Source organism: Apium graveolens, unplaced genomic scaffold, assembly GCF_009905375.1.
Source record: "Apium graveolens cultivar Ventura unplaced genomic scaffold, ASM990537v1 ctg4868, whole genome shotgun sequence".
NCBI lineage: Eukaryota > Viridiplantae > Streptophyta > Magnoliopsida > Apiales > Apiaceae > Apium > Apium graveolens.
In genome coordinates this window covers 16,340-38,969 of record NW_027418721.1, presented here as the reverse complement: position 1 = coordinate 38,969, position 22,630 = coordinate 16,340, and the positions used below count along the sequence as shown (strand labels likewise).

The window sequence follows — 22,630 nt, the reverse complement described above, 5'->3', positions numbered from 1 at the left end:
AATATAATTAAGTAAAAAAATTAGTTTTCCATACTAAATAAAAAATATCTATACAAGATATCATCTTTTACGAGATAAAGTTAGTAAAGATGATATTAAAGTAATGTATTACTCTTGAAATTAAACTATTCTTGACAAAATAATTCTTTTGAGAGAATTTTTATATTTATTAAATAATATTTTTTTAAGTTTTAGTTGCGGTAAAACAGGATAACTTTAATACTTTTTTTTTTTAAAAAAAATCACACTCGTAAAAAAGTATACACATACTACCCGGCCCACTAATGATCGTACCTAGAAAATCTCAATAAATTTCTACTTAGGCCACGAATGTCATTACCCGGATTAATCCAGACCGTTTCATCTAAAAACCCTAAATATCTCTGACATTCATTACGAATTCCTCCCCAGCCCACGAATATCATAACCCGAATTAATCCTGACCGTTCCATCTAAAAACCCTAAGTATCTCGGTCATTCATTATGATTTATATATTGTATATATAACATGTATGTGGGTGTTATCCCATTTCACATGTAGGTGTGTCTTTTTCTCTCTCGTTTTCTCTCGATTGATTAGGTACCCCAACGACGAGGATGATAAAAATCTCCGATATATGTCCGACACGAGCTCTAATCAAATAAAAATCGTCAAATATAACTTGAGGTGTTTGTTCCATATTAAATTGATTTTAAGATATTGATCGAGTCATGTATATAGAATTTAGCAATAAGTTTATCGATCAAAAAATTGAGATACTTATCCAATGGTAAGTTTAAAGCCTACATTTACGTGCATTTTTTGTGTTAACATTTCCATTTTATGGTTCTTAAAACCCGAATCGTGAGATATTATATTCTTTTCTATTTTGTTCGTGTTATGGTTAGTTAACCGAAAAATTGTATTCTATATATAGTCGGCATCTTGTATTTTATCTCCGATGAGTGTTAGTACCATTCAAAATGATTAAATCGTTTGATATCATTATTAAAGAGGAGATCTATTTACTAATTCTTCTATTGATATCTTTAATTATTGTATTAGTCTGATATTGGAAGCATTTATTTTGATTTTTAAGATATTACAAGAATTATATCAGTCAGTGTGACGCAAAGGTAAATTAAACAATTTAAACTTAATTTTTGAGTAAAAAATGATGCCTAAAATGCTATATTTTATAGAAACACTATGCTCAATTAATTTTATGTCTGTATATATACGCATACATGCATATACATACATACATTTATATATTAGAAATATATACATACATATATCTACCACCCTACTCACACCCACGATGTTCTAACTTGTTTAAATCCTGGTCATCTCATCAAAAATTCCGAAATATCTTGGTCAATTATTTTTGTATATACAATATATATAGCTAACACAAAAGTATTATAACGTGGTCTCTGATTATTTTATCTTGGTTCCGGGTCTTTTTCTTTCTCATTTTTTTTGACATATTAGATACTTCTACATTAGGATGGTTAAAAATTTTATATGAATGTCACTCACGAGCTTTAAGTTAATTGAAAATCATAAGTAATAAGTTGAGATTTTTGTTTTAATTTAATTCGTGTGATATTAGTGTGATTTTGCTCTTAATCGATGATGGGATGTTGATGAGCGAATGGATTAAATAATAATTCGATATAAATCCAATTCGATGATAAGTTTGTTGTATTCCAAAAAAACTGAGATACTTATCCAATTATAGTTTCAATACTTGTGAACTTAGGCTTTGTTAAAAGCTTAGTGAGTCCACTTTATTTAATAAAGTGAGTAAAATGATCTCATTATTGTATCATTATATGTTAATGATCTTTTGGTAACTGGCAGCAACATTAAACCTTATACCAAAGTTCAAGGAAGATATGATGCAAGCATTGAATTTCGGATCTTAGAGAAATGTCTTACTTTCTTGATTGAAATCAAGCAAAATCAAGGTGAATTTTTATATGTCAACAGAAGTATGCAAATGAGATCTTGAAAAAATTTCATATAGAGGGTTGTAAAAGTGTGCGCACTCCAATGTGTCAGAAGGTGAATTTGTTTAAAAATGACGGAGTAAGGTGTGTTATAGGGAGAATTTCGTATAACAGTGTTTTGGAGGTTATTCGCCGGAATAAAGATCGAATATGGTGATTTGAGGCGGAGGAATGTTATCTATGATGGTGGCTGAGCTTGTATGTTGACTCTTCAAGAAAGAATAAGGTTTTCGTTATTCTCTATCAAGTATCGACTCATATCTCATACAAGTGTCTACGTACCCTATTTATAGGGATCAAGCCTCACGTAGTTCTTAGGCAACAAGTCATCTAGGTTAGGGTTAGTGTTTTTCTACCCTTACAGCCCAAGCCCAGACTTAAATCAGGCTTCAGCCAATTAGTCACGTAAACCTCTACTTCCCCACACGCTTCCTACAATATCGCGATATCTACGCATTTATTCCCGTGATTGTAGGAATATCCCGTCTCGGCCCCGAAATTCACCAACAACCCAATCATCTATGGGTTATTTTCCATATTTCAGATAAATTATTCTAAGTGGGAGTCGGTCTAGTCACCTCGGTCCGCACCTACTCTCTTTCAACCCACTAGTGGGTCTTCCCATCGTTATTTCATTAAATGCTAGTGCACGAGCCCAGCTCGCGCTACCAGCCCATGAGCCCAACTCGCATATTGTAAGCCCAATCACACATCAGCTCATGAGCCCAGCACACATGCGCTAGCCCAACATGTATTTGCTCATGAGCCCATCACGCATGTGCGGGCTCAACATGCATGTGTTGGCGCTATAAGCGCAACATGCATGTCAAATATGCTTATGAGCCCACACTCATGCATCCATTTATTTAATCCCGATAATTCAATATACCCATATGGACCTATTTATGGGCCATGCCCCAAAAGCAGGCATAACAACTACCCCCAAAAATTCCTGGTCGTATTTGTGGGGCTAGGAATTTTTCAACATTTACTTTTCTGCTCCTGCGAGTAGTGCGAGCCCATGAAGTCGCACATGGCTGCCTCGCACGCCATCCAATGGTCGTATCTTTGAATGCCTAATATTGTAAGACAACTGGCATGGGGATCTGTGTCAACCTCTGAGATGATAACACGTGTCACTCCTCTTTCTCTCTCCTATCCCCTATAAATATGTGAACTTCAAACTTCATTTCTTAACTTTCCAAAAACACTAACAAATTGCTGCTCATTTTGCTCAAGGATCTACCTTGGCTAAAACCTTCATCACCACAAGAACCGTCTACCGCCGGCGTTACTCTCGGCCTTAGATTCTTCAGGATCTTCGTTTGAATCATCTATGTACTATTTTGATCCACAATCACCCATTTTTGTTGTTGTTTGTTCATCATTTATCATGCCACATTCGAGCACACACTATGTATTCAATACGAGCCCGCTTTAACACACTTACCAACACCATGATGCGAGCCCATGAGCTCGCGTAGACTTTTAGGTGCGATCCTATTTTCATGTGCGACGCGAGGACACTAAGGTGCGACCCCATTTCTATTTTCATTTTTTAGGGCCAAACACTAATAGTCACCATCTTTTACAGATGTCGAGTGCGTCTTCAGCCCGCTCCTATGGATCGTCTCGCTCTTTCTCGAGTCCGAATCACTCTTCGGTCACCCCTTGTCCTCTCAATCAATATCCACCTGAGCAACGAGGCTCAAAAGACTTCCAACGCGAGCTCACCTTCATTTTTGGACGCCTTAGCCAACCTATTTCTCCTGGCTCTACTATCAACCCACATGGAGCCATGAACATAGCTAGAGTTGAAAAAGAGAAGCGAGCCAGTGGTTCCACCTCGCTGAACATCCATCTCGACCCCAACCCTGAAGATTATAACGGGAGACCAACATTTACGATTGAAGAAATAGATTCGTGGACCTCTCCAAGATTCTTGCATCACTTGGAATAGAGGAACTTGTAAGATACGAGCCCACTCCTATTGACAAAGAGCGGGCAGAGGAGATTATGAGGGAAATGGCTTGAGAGAGAGAGGCTCACCTTAAGTAAGTTGCAGCCAATGACCTCGATCTCATTTATCTCGATTCTGAATCCGTCAACATTGATCTGGGCAGCGCTTACTATGACACCAATAAAGGAAAGAAGCTAGCTGCCGCAAAATACCCATTCTAGGGCTCGAGGGTGAAGAGGATGGCTCACATTGGTCTTACGACCCTCCAATGCGGGAGGAGGTGGCTGATGTCATAAGTCAGGTTAATGTATGCAATTATGCCTCCGCCCCCGCTGCCTGTCCTGAACCAGTGCATCCTGTTCAGCCCGAGCTCGAGGGTGAGATCATCTTTAGGAAGCAAATCATTCCAGATGGGGAGGAAAGTTCTACCTCGGCCCAGGAAGAGACAAAAGTCCTCGTCTGCCGTGACTTGGCCCCCTCACTTACCCAGAAGCATCTGGCTTACATCATTGACCAGTTCCAGCTCGAGGGTCAGGTGATTCTCCCCAAGCCGCACACGATGCTACATTCAACCATCAGGAAAATGAAGGTAGGGTGCCTCGCATGGTCTTGTCCAACTTCCTAGTCAGGCTAGGAATTTCTTCACATCTCCACCTTTCATCAAAGATGTGTACGAGTACTACCAGCTTGCCCGCTTCAGATTAACTCGAATGGATACACGGCGGCTATCGCTTTGTACATCATAAAAAGGTGTCACGGCCGCAAGGACGGGAAAACCTGTGAGCCTGATCCAAAAAGAACTGTTCCAGCCGATGTCCCTCTTCCTACTTCTTCCTTTGCTAGTGCGGTCGAGACCACGTTTGTCCGGCTTGCGGTCCAATGTCAGCAACCAGGACCTAAAAAATTGGACCTCAACTTCTCTTAAGGCCAATAATGATGCATTGACCAAGGCCGCTGCCCAGGTGCACTTCCTCCAGGTGTTTAGACTCGAGAAATTCGAGCCATCAGCCAGGCTAACTTGAAGTTGGATGCTAAGGTGAAGTCCCTTCAGAGCAAGGTTAATGAGCACGGGCAGGAGAAGGTCAAACTTGTAAACAACTATAATCAAAAGATATTTGATCAGTCTCTGCTCATGAGAAGGCGCTTAGGGAGTAGAAAAAAACCCACAACCTTCCGCGGATGACTAGAAGGAAGAAGGAGGCCATCAAGGAGAAGGTGACGGAGATGGAGGGATCGTTGTCTGCCTTGACCGCGAGCCGGGAGGCCGCTCTTGCCGATGCTAGAAACCTGGGAGCAAGAAATTTCATAAATATTTTTATTAGTAAGGTTCCTGACTTCGATTGGGGTGCTCTAGGCGCAGGTACGGCTAGAAATGCCAAAAAACTGAAGTTGGAGATGGAGATGGATGCCAAGATGGTAAAGGAGGCTCGGGTAGCAGCTGAGCAGGCCCAGAAAGAGGCAGATGCCAACAAGCCTTAGTTTAATTTAATTTGATGAACTTTTTGATGGGGAATGGGCAACCCATTTGCCTTGCGTATGTATTTATGTATCTTTCCTTCGGGCCTCAACTCTGAACTTATGTTTACCTATAGTTGTTTTCAAGTCTTCTGTTCTCGCACCTATTTTTCCATGCTAGCCCAATTTCCTCATTAATTTTCTTTATTTTTAATGTGCCCCTACTGGCCCAGGTTTATCAAAGCCTTGGCCGGATATGTCAGGTATTTTTACTTTGCCAGCATTGAACCCACCAGTTCACATCATCCTGTCTCTTATTTTACACTCTTATATGCCGGCGTTACTTTTTATGTACAACAAGTAAAATGAATTAATGGATAAACTTAAGTGAAATAGGCTCACATTATTGCTTAATAACAATTGTTGCAATGTATACTCGCGTTAGCGAGCCGGGCGGCCATGAGCTCGCATCGTCGTTCTTGTATTCTCTCTTCGCATAATGCGAGTGTTCGTTGATTCAATCATTTGCTCACAATCTTCTTCCTATGGATCCTTTCAAAGGGATAATTATGACTCGGAGGCGAATAAAGCTAAACCATCATCTCTACTTGGACATGATTCATCTCTACTTGGGACCATGATTGAGGAGACTCGAGACGATGCTCATATCAGGATAACACAATATCAGCAGAGGACAACTCGATATTACAACAAGAAGGTTCGAGCACGGACTTTTAAAGCGGGAGACTTGGGTTTCTGCGCCGGGTCATGCCAAACACCAAGGTGGTGAATCCATGAAGTATTTGGGGCAAATTGGGAAGACCCCTACAAGATAAAATCAATATTCTGGGATGGAACCTACCATCTCAATGATATGCAGGACAAGTTGATCCCACGAGCTTAGAATGCGGAGCATCTCCGCAAGTATTATCAGTTATATTGTTCTTTTTAGACTTAGTATTATTAAAATATTCCTAAGTCTTCCGGGGTAGTGCTATATAGGTTACCTCCCCGAGGCCATAAGCATGTACTTGACTCATCTTCCACTATTTATGAATGAATGTTTAATTGCTATTTATTTATGCCTTGAATTATGACATTTGTAAATAGATTAAGATACCAGCAGGGGAGCCCATCCTTGGGAAGCCCATGCGGAAGGACAAAACAATTATCTCATTAACTTTTAAAATTATAAATCCAGCCGGGTCTCGGCTCGATTTTCAACAAGTTTTAATCCAAACACTTCTATTATTTCAAGTAAAAAATTATATTTTATTTTTAACACCCTTCCTTAATTTTTGACTATCCCAAGCAGGCTCCGATATTTGTTGAAGACGTCACTCTTGAGAGGCTTGTAAAGATGTCAAAGATTTGATCTTTGAGCTTGGGACTTCACATAGTTGACCTCCACTTCATTATAGCCAACAAAGACATACTTCTCACTTTTTAATCCAACTTTGTTCGTAATCTCATCATCGATATGTGCATAAGTTATGCTTCCAAAAACTCGTAAGTGAGTAAAAGATGGTCTTTTTCCTTTCCATGTTTGTTGTAGAGTCATGCCTTTGACACCTCTTATTGGACATCAATATACAAGAAAACGGCACAATCTACCGCTTCGGCCCAAAATTCCTAAGGCATATTTTTGCTCTTTAGCATGCTTCGAGCCATATTAAGACAACTTCTATTTTTTCTTTCCGAGACTCCGTTTTATTGAGGTGATCTTGGCATCGTTATGGGTCTTCTTATTCCATGATCTTCACAGATTTTTAAGAACCATTTGAATTGAATTCCGCCTCCTGCGATCCTAATGAATTACTTTTCTTTGACATTCGCTCTCGCTTTTCAACTTGGGTTTTGAATTTTTTATAGTATCCAAAACTTGAGACATCTCTTTGAGAAGTACACCCATATCTTGCGGCTAAAATCATCAATAAATAATAAGAAATAACAGTTTTGCTATAAAAATATAGGATTAAAAGGCCCATATACATCCGAGTGAATAAGTTCAATTGAATCATTTGCGTCTTGTCATAGATTCATTTAGAAAACTCCTTCTTGATTACTTTCCGTATAGACATCATTCACAAATTTGATTTGGAGATTGATGGGCGACAAACCATTCACTATGTGCTTCTTAGATACTGAATTTAATCCTTCAAAATTTAAGTGCCCAACCCTAAGATGACAAAGACAAGAAGAATCTCCAAAACATAAGGCTTTAAACATTTTGGACCATCATTTTCAATTTTGAGGATAAACATACGATTCTTGGTCATAGGCACCTTAGCAATTAAATTATCACAAGAGTCTCTCAAGTTAAGAAATCCATCTTTCAAAGCATAATGTGAATTTAACAGGGAAACCTGGCTCCCTGATAATAAAAATCCTTGGATAATTTTTTACCATCCCGGTCCTCTTGCATCAGAAAACTTTCTAGTCAAATGGAGTCGGGTACGAAAGAGTGGGATATTGATATGTTAGATGACCTAGTTTATCCTCGCGATTCTCATCTTTTCAAGAAACTCTTTTATCTGTTATCAAGAGGTTGATCAAGAGGAGTGCTACGGGAGAATATCTTGTTACTAACTCTGACATAAGTCTCGAATAACAAAACCAGCAAAATATCAATTTAACACATATGTTCTCCATTAAAAATCTCCGAGAGAGATTGCCCAAATTAGCATGTACGGGTTACAAAAGCATCTCAAAGTAATGAGCTGAATGAAGGGAAGGGTGTCTCATTAATAACTCTGACATTAGTCTCTGAGTAACAAAACCAGCAAAACATAATGTAGCACATATGTTTCATAATACAACTCCAATAGAAATTGCCAAGATCAGAATGTATGCTTCGTAAAGCACCCCAAAGTACTAATTGAATAAAGGGAAGAATACCTCTCTTCCAACTTCAACATTAGTCTCAAGAAACAAAATGAACAAAATATTAATTGCGACCCAAGCAAAAAGAGTAGCTTATAACTACAACTTTTGTCTTTAAAATTTACCCCCACAAACGTTTCACTATAAAATGATCATCATCTATGTAATTACCAGAACATCATAAAATCATTGATCAGAAGGGGAAGAGAAGGGGGAGGAGGTCATATACGAAGCTAAGTAGTCGGACAACTAATGCATATTCAAATACTTCCATTTTCAAAATGGTCTTCCGACAAGCAACAAAAGGCAGGAATCATTACTCAATCTGACTGTGGAAGTACCAGAAGGAGTTCTAGTGTCTTTTTTCCGGAGTCTTCCTTTTCCTTTGACCATTATCAGGAGGGGGGCTGTGCATGCAAAAAGACTGAATTAAACTGACTGAATACGATAAAATGTTATCGTTAATGAGACTGAGAGAACTCAAAAAGGGGAAGATAATGTAAGAATGCTAATGAAATACTCTCTGAATATCGTTGGAAAATCAAAGCACAACGCTTCTTAAGAAGTTGAATTACCGAGGAATAAGGTCATCATAACTCTCCATTTTCATCTTCAGTTTGACACTCTGTATTCTGACTTAAGGATGCTTGTCTTTTGGGAGGCAATTTCCTTGGCACTTCATGCTCATTCCTTTGGCACTTCACGTTCAAGGTAGCCTGACTCTGGGAACGCATTTAAGGGGAATAAACTTTGAAGCCACTCAATCTGCAATCATATTAAAATATGAAACCAATATATCAAACAAAAATGAAAGTGTTACAGTATTATTTAGAAACTACGTATATGGGACATAACATAAAACGAATTCTTCTAAAGGATAATTGATTTACCTTTCTGCGCAGGGTAGCATTTTCCATTATGAACTCCTGTTCCTGGTAGTGAGGGAAGTGAAAAAATTAGTTATAACGTTCTTTCGATACAACAATACATGTTGTGGTCTTTCATTAGTCGTAAACACCACATCAGTCATGTAATTTTTCTTTTCTCTTTCTTGCAGTCTAGCATCATGCTTCTTGTACATATTGATCGCTATACCTTGCAGGACACTTTTTTTTGGCTAAATAAATTGCAAGATACTATATTGTTTACTTAATCCGCGAATTTGACTTGCAAATAAAAACACAAATCTACATGAGACATCACCTATGTACATTACTAGAATTATCAGAGTCATATTTACATCCGATTGTTCTTTAAGGTTGAATACATTCACGTAATTTCTTCATCAAACAATTTGAAGCTAGTCATAACTGTATAGAAGATCAAAACTGTAACTTTGTACCTTTTTCCAAGATAGGTCCAGTTCCTCCATCAGTAGTTGCTCCTGAATAATTTAACATTATGTTAAGATAGCCGTTTTTCTGCATAAAACAATTCACTTTATAGATATATTAAGTTACAGGGAGATGCGTAAATAAACCTTCTTGTCCTTGACAGATAATAACCCTTCATTCAATTGCTGCTCCAACTCTTGCAATTCTTTCAAGCCCAGGCCAGTAAGGTCCTTCCCCAATAACTTCCTATAGAAAATGAAAAACATGATAGCAATAAGTATCTTCTTCCAAAAACAACTGTTTGACGACTTGGCAGGTATAAGGAAACTTACATATTTTTTAGTTGGAGATCTGCAATGTCCTGTTTCAGATATTCCACTTCTAAAACATCCTTACCCTGAAATGTAGTACATTACATGAAGGCAAATAAAGAAATTAAAACTAGAATAAATGTTCAACTATAATGAGCATCACGTATGTTTGATTTATAGAAATGTTCAACTATAACAATGAGCATATCATGCTAGTGACTATTTTGTGGAATAAGATGATCAATAAAGAAATTACGCAATTAAGAGTACTATAATATGCCATGTAAGAGTCCCATCATTGTTAAAAATGACACTCATTTTTAATAAAGACCAGTACCTTATGCTCGATTGCAGAATTTTCGATTCTACAGATTTGTTGAATCGTGCAAGTTTATGCTCCATACGGCAATAGTGAAGAAATGATAAGTATACTAACAAAATGTTTTACACTAACCAACAAAAGAACTTAGTGTACACAGGATTATCCAAAAACAAACATGGATATATGCTTATATTGTCTCTCGCAGATAATAGTCAAGAACTATACTAAGCATCTACCATCCCACCCGTGTTCTCCGGTGAGAAAATGGTCCTCCATCAATGTAGGGTTCAAGAAGAGATCATTTTGGTTGATTATAAGCCCCAACTGCCTAACAAGTTTGATATGTTACTAGTATTAGTCACTTTGATCTCCAAACAAGATATCTTTAGTGAAAGGCTTCGTTATAAAGCAGAAGTACTCTCCTATCAATCAAACTTTCATTCAGACATCTTCTCATGTTTATTAATTACTTTGAACCGTCAAAACTGTCCCTAGACTTTAAAAATTGTTCAAATATATCGGATTTGACTCTCATTGACACAGATCCACGCAGCAACACATTGTTCATATCAGATATGACTCTCATTGATACAGAGCAACGCAGCAACACATAGTTCATATCAGATTATAGAATGCCATCATATTTAACAACAAGATTCATCAATTTAGGCAGAAAATACAGATATATTAATTAAAATCGACAAGCATATATTACTAAATTAAAACCCCTTATAAACCAAGACAAGCATAGTAGCACCACAGTAATCTTATAATTATGTTACACCTAAGGCAATAAAATTAAAGATAACATGATAAAATAAACATATTCAGCCGCAATTATAACAGAAGTAAATCAAAATAAAAAGAGTGAGGGAGAGATCAAGAAAACAGAGAGAGACAGAAAATAGAGAGAGAGAGATAACAGAGAGAGGGAGAGATCAAGAAACTAAAGAAGGGATGGAGATAGAGAGAGAGAGAGAAGAAAGATGAGAGGTGAGAGGATAGAGGTGAGAGGGAGAGAGAGAGAGGGGGGTGAGAGAGAGAGAAAGTAGACCTTGAACTAGCAAACTCAAAAAGCTTCCCAGTGCTTGAGAACACAATAATTGCGATCTCAGCATCACATAAAACAGAAAGCTCATGATCTTTCTTCATTAAACCAGCCCTTCTCTTCTTGAAAGTGGACTGCCTGCTGTTGGCATTTTCAATCTTCGCTATTTCAAGCTTTGCCCGACCCATCTCTCCTTGTCTTTATTTACTGGCATGGGGATTGTGTCAACCTCTGAGATGATAACACGTGTCACTCCTCTTTCTCTCTGCTATCCTCTATAAATATGTGAACTTCAAACTTCATTTCTTAACTTTCCAAAAACACTAACAAATTGCTGCTCATTTTGCTCAAGGATCTACCTTGGCTAAAACCATCATCACCACAAGAACCGCCTACAGCCGGCGTTACTCTCCGGCCTTAGATTCTCAGGATCTTCGTTTGAATCATCTACATGTACTATTTTGATCCACAATCACCCATTTTTGTTGTTATTTGTTCATCATTTATCATGCCACATTCGAGCACACACTATGTATTCAATACGAGCCCGCTTTAACACACTTACTCACACACCACGATGCGAGCCCATGAGCTCGCGTAGACTTTTAGGTGCGATCCTATTTTCATGTGCGACGCGAGGACACTAAGGTGCGACCCCATTTATATTTTCATTTTTTAGGGCCAAACACTAATAGTCACCATCTTTTACAGATGTCGAGTGCGTCTTCAGCCCACTCCTATGGATCGTCTCGCTCTTCCTCGAATCCGGATCACTCTTCGGTCACCCCTTGTCCTCTCAATCAATATCCACCTGAGCAACGAGGCTCAAAAGACTTCCAACTGCGAGCTCACCTTCATTTTTGGACGGCTTAGCCACCTATTTCTCCTGACTCTACTATCACCCCACATGGAGCCATAAACATAGCTAGAGTTGAAAAAAAGAAGCGAGCCAAGGGTTCCACCTCGCTGAACATCCTCTCGACCCCCAACCTTGAAGATTATAACAGGGAGACTAACATTTACGATTGAAGAAATAGATTCGTGGACCTCTCCAAGATTCTTGCATCACTTGGAATAGAGGAACTTGTAAGATGCGAGCCCACTCCTATTGACAAAGAGCGGGCAGAGGAGATTATGAGAGAAATGGATTGAGAGAGAGAGGCTCACCTTAAGTAAGTTGTAGCCAATAACCTTGATCTCATTTATCTAGATTCTGAATCCATCGACAGTGATCTGGGAAGCGCTTACTATGACACCAATAAAGGAAAGAAGCTAGCTGCCCGCAAAATACCCCTTCTAGGGCTCGAGGGTGAAGAAGATGGCTCACATTGGTCTTACGACCCTCCAATGTGGGAGGAGGAGGCTGATGACATAAGTCAGGTTAATGTATGCAATTATGCCTCCGCCCCGTTGCCTCTCCTGAACCAGTGCATCCTGCTCAGCCCGAGCTCGAGGGTGAGATCATCTTTAGGAAGCAAATCATTCCAGATGGGGAGGAAAGTTCTAACCTCGGCCCAGGAAGAGACAAAAGGCCTCGCCTGTCGTGACTTGGCCACCTCACTTACCCAGAAGCATCTGGCTTACATCGTTGTCCAGTTCCAGCTCGAGGGTCAGGTGATTCTCCCCAAGCCGTACATGCGATGCTACAGATTCAACCATCAGGAAAATGAAGGTAGGGTGCCTCGCATGGTCTTGTCCAACTTCCTACTCAGGCTAGGAATTTCTTCACCTCTCCACCCTTTCATCAAAGATTGTGTACGAGTACTACCAGCTTGCCCCGCTTCAGATTAACTCCGAATGAATACACGGCCGCTATCGCTTTATACATCATAAAAAGGTGTCATGGCCGCAAGGACGGGAAAACCTGTGAGCCTGATCCAAGAAGAACTGTTCCAGCACGATGTCCCTCTTCCTACTTCTTCCTTTGCTAGTGCGGTTGAGTCCACATTTGTCCGGCTTAGCACGGTCCAATGTCAGTAACCAGGATGTAAAAAATTGGACCTCAACTTCTCTTGAGGCCAATAATGATGTATTGACCAAGGCCGCTGCCCAGGTGCACTTCCTCCAGCTGTTAGGACTCGAGAAATTCGAGCCATCAGCCAGGTTACTTGAAGTTGGATGCTAAGGTGAAGTCCCTTCAGAGCAAGGTTAATGAGCACGGGCAGGAGAAGGTCAAACTTGTAAACAACTATAATCAAAAGATATTTGATCAGTCTCTGCTCATGAGAAGGCGCTTAGGGAGCAGAAAAAAAACCCACAGACCTTGCCGCGGATGACTAGAAGAAGGAGAAGGAGGCCATTAAGGAGAAGGGTGCCGGAGATGGAGGGATCAGTTTCTTCTGCCTTGACCGCGAAGCCGGGAGGCCGCTCTTGCCGATGCTAGAAACCTGGGAGCAAGAAATTTCATAAATATTTTATTAGTAAGGTTCCTGACTTCGATTCGGGTGCTCTAGGCGCATGTACGGCTAGAAATGCCAAAAAAAATGAAGTTGGAGATGGAGATGGATGCCAAGATGGTAAAGGAGGCTCGGGTAGCAGCTGAGCAGGCCCAGAAAGAGGCAGAAGCCAACAAGCCTTAGTTTAATTTAATTTAATTTGATGGGGAAGTGGGCAACCCATTTGCCTTGAGTATGTATTTATGTATCTTGCCTTCGGGCCTCAACTCTGAACTTATGTTTACCTATAGTTGTTTCTAAGTCTTCTGTTCTCCGCACCTATTTTTCCATGCTAGCCCAATTTCCTCGTTAATTTTCTTTATTTTTAATGTGCCCCTACTGGCCCAGGTTTATCAAAGCCTTGGCCGAATATGTCAGGTATTTTTACTTTGCCATCATGTTGAACCCACCAGTTCGCATCATTTGCCTATCTCTTATTTTACACTCTTATATGCCGGCGTTACTTTTATGTACAACTAAGTAAAATGAATTAATGATAAACTTAAGTGAAATAGGCTCACATCATTGCTTAATAACAATTGTTGCATGTATACTTGCGTTAGCGAGCCGGGCCCATGAGCTCGCATCTCGTTCTTGTATTCTCTATTCGCATAATGCGAGTCAGTTGATTCAAATCGGATTTGCTCACAATCTTCTTCCTTTGTTAAAAATTACCCTCTAATGTGATGAACTTTAGCCACTACTGGCCTAGAAGTTATCATAATCCTGGCCGCGTATGGCTGGGTTCGTTTATTCGATAGAGAGCCGAGCTCACCGACTCGCATCCGCGAGCTCGTGTCGCCTTTTTAATTTAAAACAATTAAAATGTACTCATAGTAAACCTAACAATACAAACGCGCATTACTCCTGGCCCATTATTATTATATGGCCGCGTATGGAAAGTTTGTTTCCTTAACAACGGGCTGGAGACGCGAGCCAATGATATAGGCTCGCATTGCAACTATCCCTAATCTTTTTTGTAAGCTTGGCCTCGCATGGCATACCTCTAGGTGAGCTCATGGGCACCTGTTTCTCTGTCCACTTTTACATTTTTATTCACGTCTTTAACAATCCATTTTGTGCTCATTATTTCCAAGCGGGTTGAGGCCCAGCTCGGTTTATAAAACTTGTTGAAAATCGAGCCGAGACCCGGCTTGATTTATAATTTTAAAAGTTAATGAGATAATTGTTTTGTCCTCACATGGGCTTCCCAAGGATGGGCTCCCCTGCTGGTATCTTAATCTATTTAACAAATGTCATAATTCAAGGCATAAATAAATAGCAATTAAACATTCATTCATAAATAGTGGAAGATGAGTCAAGTACATGCTTATGGCCTCGGGGAGGTACCTATATAGCACTACCCCCCGAGACTTAAGAATATTTAATAATACTAAGTCTAAAAAGAACAATATTAACTGATAATACTTGCGGAGATGCTCCGCATTCTAGGCTCGTGGGATCAACTTGACCTGCATATCATTGAGATGGTAGGTTCCATCCCAGAGTATTGATTTTATCTTGTTAGGGGTCTTCCCAATTTGCCCCAAATACTTCATGGATCACCACCTTGGTGTTGGCATGACCCGGCGCAGAACCAAATCTCCCGCTTTAAAAGTCCAGGCTCGAACCTTGTTGTTGTAATATCAAGTTGTCCTCTGCTGATATGTTGTTATCCTGATCTGAGCATCCTCTCAAGTCTCCTCAATCATGTCCAAGTAGAGATGATGGTTAACCTTATTCGCCTCCGAGTCATAATTATCCCTTTGAAAGGATCTTTCCCCCACTTCAACCGGTACCATGGCCTCACACCAATACACCAAAGAGAAAGGTGTTTCCCCAGTTGTGGTTCTAGGGGGTAGTGTTATTGGACCACAAGACCTGTGGGAGCTTGTCTTGCCATGTTCATTTCTTCTCCGCCAGCTTTACCTTCAAGGTATGCTTGATGATCTTATTAACAACCTCAATCTGCCCATTACTTTTAGGGTGACTAACCGCACTGAAACTCTTCTGAATCCACAACTGCTCACAGAATTCCCTTATTTCCTTGATATCAAATTGCTTTCCCTGATCAGAGACCAGCTTGTATGGGATGCCATACCGACACACAATGGCTCTATGCACATACTCTTTGAGCTTCTTTGCTGTAATAGTGGCCAGAGGCTCAGCTTCTGCCCACTTCATGAAGTAATCCACCGCAATCACTGCATATTTAACACCCCCCCCTTTGTTTGGGCATCTCTCCAATCAAATCTATTCCCCACATGGAGAAGGGCCAGGGACTCATAAGGGATGTGAGGGGAGCCATGGGGCTGTTATAGTAATTGGTATACCGCTACACTTGTCACAAGCTCGAGAAAATTCAAAGGCGTCTTTCTTCAATGTTGGCCAATGGTAACCCTGACGGAGGATCTTCTGAGCTAGGGAACTACCCCCCAAGTGATTGCCAAAAATGCCCTTATGTTCCTCCCTTAAAATATAGTTACACTCATCTCCTTATATGCACTTGAGAAGGGGCATATTAAAACCTCTTCTATATAGAGTCCCATCATATACCACATAGCGAGATGCCTTGTACCTCATCCTTCTTGCCTCATTCTTACCGTCTGAGAGCAATCCGTCTTTTATGTAGGCAAAGATAGGGGTCATCCATGTTAGGTTGGGACCACCACCAATGTTACCAACCTCGTTCTCGGGCACACTAGGTCGCCTCTGTATATCAAGGGGAACGATCCCTAATAGAGTGGCCTTCCGGCGCGATCCCAGCTTGGCTAGCTCATCTGCGCCTTCATTCTACCCGCGTGGGATGAGCTACAGCCTTACTTTGTTGAACATCCCAATTATCCTCTGTGCACATTTTAAGTAAAGCTCTGTTATCAGACCCTTAGTTTGAGAAAAAACCACATCGCTCCCACGACAATCATTACTTCTTATTATCATTGGTTCGGTCTGAATTGAACATTTAGTCATGGACTTTCTTTGAATGCGCTAGAATCAGGTTTTCCTACAAATAAAATCCCAGTCCACATGCTAATCAAAACATGAATTTATCCCTATTATTTATTTAAATTTTGAAAATTTTAAAGTTCAATAGTAATAATGAATTTTCTAAACAATTTTTTTTGTCAAAAAAATTCATAAGTTTATTTTAGTTATTCTAAAAGTACATGTTGTATCCTAACTTCATAAAATTATAGATTGATTGTTAAAAAAAACGTATGATGGGGATAACTTGAACTCCTAACGCCTTAAATTTTCGGAGAACTTGTAATTTATCATTCTAACTCTGATTGAACAAGGGGGATGCTGAGAAAATATATGATCGTAGTAAGTTTAACTCCTAACACCCTGATATTTTAGAAAATATATTAAATTAACAGATAAGTATAAGTTTTAATCTAAATGTCTGACTTACCAGTTTTAATACAAAAGAAACTTAATTTTTATGTCAATTCCTGAAATTTGATATTCAACTGCTACAAAGTGTTGTGCTTGAATACTACGGATGCAGGCAAATTTTACGATCAAATTTGATACTACACCGACTAATAATTGTGAATTTATCCAAGTCCAATAAATATAATTAATTAAAAAAATAAATTTCCCATGCTAAATAAAAAATATTTAATAAGATATCATCTTTTACAAGATAAACTTAGTAAAGATGATATTAAAGTAATGTATTACTCTTGGAATTAAATTTTTCTTGAAAACATAATTCTTCTGAGTGATTTTTTATATTTATTTAATAATTATTTTTTAAGTTTTACTTGTAGTAAAAAAAAGGTGTAACTTTCATACTTCCAATTGTTTAAAAAAAATCACACTCATAAACAAGCATACACATACTACCCGGGCCATTAATGTACGTACCTAGAAAATCTCAGTAAATTTCTACTCAGCCCACTAATGTCATAACCCGGATTAATCCTGAATGATCCACTAAAAACCCTAAATATCTTGTCGTTTATTACGAATTCTTCCTCAGCCCACGAATATCATAACCCAGATTAATCCAGACTGTTTCATCTAAAAAATCATGTATATATAACATGAATATGGGTGTGTATCTCATTTCACTTGTAAGTGTATCTTTTCCCTCTCGTTTTCTCTCGACTGATTAGATACTATAACGATGAGGATGATAAAAATCTCCGATAAATGTCCGCACGAGCTCTAATCAAATAAAAGTCATCCCGGATAACTTGGTGGTTGTTCCATTTTAAATTAATTTTGATATTTTGATTGAGTCATGTATATAGAATTTAGCAATTAGTTTATCGATCGGAAAATAGAGATACGTATCCAATTATAACTTAAAGCCTACATTTACGTGTATTTTGTTGTGTTAACATTTCCATTTTATGGTTCTGAAAACCTGAATCTTGATATGTTATATTCTTTTCTATTTATTTTGTGCTATCGTTAGTTAACCAAAAATTGTATTTTATATGTACTCGAAATCCTGTATTTATTTTGGATGAGTTCCAGTACCATTCAAAATGATTAAATCATTTGATATCATTATTAAAGAGGAGATCTATTTACTAATTATTCAATTGATATCTTTAATCATTGTATTAGTCTAATATTGGATGTGTTTATTTTGATTTTTAAGATATTACAAGAATTATAACAGTCGAGTGTGACGCATGTGTAAATCAAATAATTTAAAAATATTTTCGAGCAAAAAATGATGCCTACAATGATCTAAATTGTAGAAACACTATGCTAGCTCCATTAATTTTATGTCTGTATATATATGCGCATACACATACACATGCACATACATACACATAGATATATTATATATATATATTTAGAAATATATAGATACATATATCTACACACCCTACTCATATAAATCCATACCCACCCACAGATGTTCTAACTTGTATAAATCCTGTCATGCCCATCTAAAAATCTGAAATATCTCGATCAATCATTCTTGTTTATATAAATATAACTAACACTAAAGTATTATGACGTGGGTCTCTGGTCAATCATTCATGTTTATATAGATATAGCCAACACAAAAGTATTATTACATGGGACTTTGATTTATCTTACTTCGAGGTATTTCTTTTTTATCATTTTCTTTCGATATATTAGATATTTTATGATGAGGATGGTAATTTTCATATGAATGTCATTGTCCTCAGACGGATCCTCCTAGAGGTCTGAACTAATGTACTGGGCTCCGTAGGTGATCCCAGTAAAAAACTATCATCAGAATCAGCATCACTACCATTATCAGGGTCCTAAGATAAAACATAAAACAACAGCCAAGAAACAGTATTAGGGTGAAATAAACCTCCAACTAACTCGATGCCCCAACTCTAGTTACCACCTCAACCTATTCACTTTACTTAGACTATACAGTAATAGTCTAACTCACTCTATATTAGTTGAACACTCTCGTAATACTTAATTACCCAAAATACCCTTTTATCTTAACTTGTCTTAGGGACTAAATCCTGTAGCTCTGATACCAACTGTAACGCCATCAAACTCGGGGTTAGGAATGAGGACCCACAACACCAATAAACTAATATAATAACATCAGAAATATAATAACCCCGAAGCTAACAAGATCTAAACAGGATAAAGTATGAGACAGATTACAACTAGCAACCAAAATAGTATTATTACAAACCCTTTATATAATTAAAACCAAATTATTCGATTCTGACTTGGAATCGACAGATAACCCAAAAGTATATTATTCAACTATTACACTTCCCGCCAACTTATTGTCTCTTGCTCACACAGCATCTACCTGATCTGGCATTTGAAATCCCACGACATGATAGGGACCCGCCAGGAACGCTCTTGCAAGCAGTGCGCCTAAGTCTGGCCATCTTCTTTCTTAAATGCCATTATTAGGTCACACAAATAAATGAGCAAAGAAGCTCATCAAGTAACTATATACACAGTTCTAAATATCAACATAAACAACAATATCAGAGGCATTTCATTTCAATAACTAGGTGGCGGAGTTCTATCAATTTCTAAGAAAGGGGTTCCAAAAAAAGGTTTCAAATCTTTTAAGTTTCAAATTTGTATAACCAATGTTTCTCAAAATCAATCGATAGGGTTCTCAAAGAGTTTCACACTTTGAGAGATAAATCGCTCTAAGCTATGAGCATCAATAAAAAAATAAAGTGACGGGGTTCTCAAACAAGATTCTCAGAATTTTAAGGAAGTTTCAATTCAAACTATTCAACTTTAAATCAAAAGAAAAGCATAATGCTTGTTGCAACATTTATAAAACTTTTTCTTTCATTACTTAACACAAAGAATCCTTGCTTGGAATATCCATCTTTTAAGTATAATACAGGTGATCAGCCTGTATTGACCTCCATCCAGTCATTAAGGTATCTATGACATCATTTTAACCTTATATTGGACTAGACCCGCTAGTCCTCTTACGTAACTGGACGAGTCCCACTAGCCTCTTAAGTCTCTATCCAATCCTTTAGGAATTCATTTGGGAAAACCTTTATGTTGGAATACAAGGAAGGTTTGGCTAAATTCATTTTAACTTTACCGATACGTGAAACTGTTTGGACTCATTCAAGTCGAAAGTCAATCTTGAGTTCAATTCAAGAATTCATGGAAAATGAACAAATTGGAAATAAACAGGTGTCGTAAGTTGAGTAAATGATCAAACATTAAGCAGGGTATAACAAGGTCGTTATTAGGATAGTTTCAAAGAACGACGCATAAACAAGGTACAAGTGATTATCAAAGGAATCTAGGTTATCAAGGTATGACATATGAAAGGTTCATTACGACTCTCTTAGGGTCAAAGGATCATAAGATAACAAAAATATGAAAACAGGGTATAAGTACTTAGAACAAAGGGTTACTTGGAACAGGGTATAACCAGAATCACCTCCACCGAATTAAACAAGTAAGTCAAACTCAAAATTCTCTTTAAAACCGAAAATTTCATTCGGGTTTTTCTAAGAAAAATAACATGCAACAACATTTCTAATAATTGATTACTTCACCTCGAACTACACACCAAATTCGAATCATTCTTAAGAAATTAAACTTTAAAACTTTGAAAAATCCATAAACATACATATGCATGCTTTCGAATCGAAAGGAAATCAAGCTAAACACATAATTCGACCTATAGCATCAACATTTGAAATGAATTTTCACTCTAAATAAACATGCACTAACTAATTTAGCTTAAATATATAATATATGACTCAGACAAGCATCATGGTCAACCGCCGGCTCGCCGGAGCTCATCACCGGTGGCGGCAAGGTCTCGGAGATGCCCCACTTGGGGTTTTCTTCCACGAAACCTCACTGATTCACTTAAGAAACCTCATAAACATGTTTAACATCCATAATCAACCACAAAACCACCCATCCCATCTCTAATTTGGAAAAATCGAATGGAACTCGAAAGAGGGTTTCGAGAATCATAAGAAACACATATGCAAGTACATATATTTGTAGAAGAAGAAAAACCAAGCACAGCCACGGCTTTAGATTAGAAAAAGGGTGAGACATGAGTTAGAAGGAGAGGGAGAGAGAGGGGGGGAGAGAGAGAGAGAGAGAGGAGAGAGAAAACGGGAGAGAAGGAGGAGAAAAATGTTTTGCTATGAAATGATCGTCATCTATGTAACTAAAATCATTTATCGGAAGGGGAGGGAGTCATATAAACAGCTAGGGGTAGTTGTTGAAAGAAAGGATCTCCCTCAAAATCACACAACTCAAAATATTTAGGAGAAGAGGTATTTTATATAAACTATATACCTTGAAAATGACTTGATCACAAATGATTTGGTACAAGGCTATATATACGACTCCATGGAAAAATCTAGACACTTACTTAATTGCTAGAGTTCAAAACACTCTTGTTTAAATGCTAGATTTTAAAGGACACACTACTAGAATAATCTGTGGATAGTTCTAGAGATTAGACTCATACAGACAAAATCAAGAAAAATATAGAATAATCCAAACACTTCTATTATTTTAAGTAAAAATTATATTTTATTTTAACACCCTTCCTTAATTTTGACTATCCCAAGCAGGCTCCGATATTTGTTGAAGACGTCACTCTTGAGAGGCTTTGTAAAGATGTCAAAGATTTGATCTTTGAGCTTGGGACTTCAAATAGTTGACCTCCACTTCATTTCTTGCAATGCACTCTCGAATAATGATATTTTGTGTCAATAGGCTTGCTCCGTTCATGAAACACCGGATTTTTCGCCAAAGCTATAACAGACTTATTATCAACCAATATTTCAGTAGACTCATTTTCTGGCATGTTGAGCTTCCCCAAAAATTTCCTTAACCTTATAGCTTGACAAACACAAGAGCATGCCGCCACATATTCCATTTCAAAAGTAGATAAAGTAAAATGTGTTGTTTTTTTGAACTCTATGAAAAAGATGTGTCACTCATAAAGAACACATATTCGGGGGTACTCTTTTGCTCATCAATGTCACCGCCCCAATCACTATCACAGTATCTAACAAATTTGAACTAATTAGAACGATGATAAAATAACCCATAATCCATCGTACCTTTAAGATAACAAAGAATTCTCTTACCCGCCTTCAAGTGTGGTGTTGTTGGAGTCTCCATGTAGCGACTAACAAGTCCAACACTATAAAGTATGTCGGGCTTCGTGCATGTCAAGTATCTCAAACTTCCCATAAGACTTTTGAAGTAAGGTGATCCGCCTTCTCACCTTCTTCTAAATTTGACACCTTTGATCCACACTCAATAGGGGTGCTAACGGCTTGATAATTTTCCAACTTGAACTTCTTCAAAATCTCCCTTGTGTAGTTTCCTTGTGATATTGGTATTCCATCATTCATTTGCTTCACTTCAATGCCAAGATAGTAAGACATAG

General features: G+C 38.2%; 1 protein-coding gene across 1 annotated transcript; it reads right to left on the bottom strand.

The window, feature by feature from the left end:
* Window positions 1-8,977: 8,977 nt before the first annotated feature.
* LOC141702307 (MADS-box transcription factor 23-like) lies at window positions 8,978-11,496 on the bottom strand. The gene is made up of 7 exons (XM_074506003.1): window positions 11,321-11,496; window positions 10,279-10,347; window positions 9,960-10,037; window positions 9,774-9,873; window positions 9,636-9,677; window positions 9,133-9,225; window positions 8,978-9,058 (listed from the first exon to the last, which is right to left on the bottom strand). Exons 1-7 carry the CDS (start codon window positions 11,494-11,496, stop codon window positions 8,978-8,980), a joined length of 639 nt encoding a protein of 212 aa, XP_074362104.1.
* Between the last annotated feature and the right edge of the window lie 11,134 nt (window positions 11,497-22,630).

Excerpts from the sequence above, each read along its gene's own strand:
- LOC141702307 (XM_074506003.1), bottom strand. The coding sequence starts at position 11,496 with ATGGGTCGGGCAAAGCTTGAAATAGCGAAGATTGAAAATGCCAACAGC. Across the intron at positions 10,348-11,320 it reads AAGCTTTTTGAGTTTGCTAG|TTGCCGTATGGAGCATAAAC; the intron begins TTCAAGGTCTAC and ends ATTTCTTCACTA. Across the intron at positions 9,059-9,132 it reads TTATGTTATGTCCCATATAC|ATTGAGTGGCTTCAAAGTTT; the intron begins GTAGTTTCTAAA and ends ATATGATTGCAG.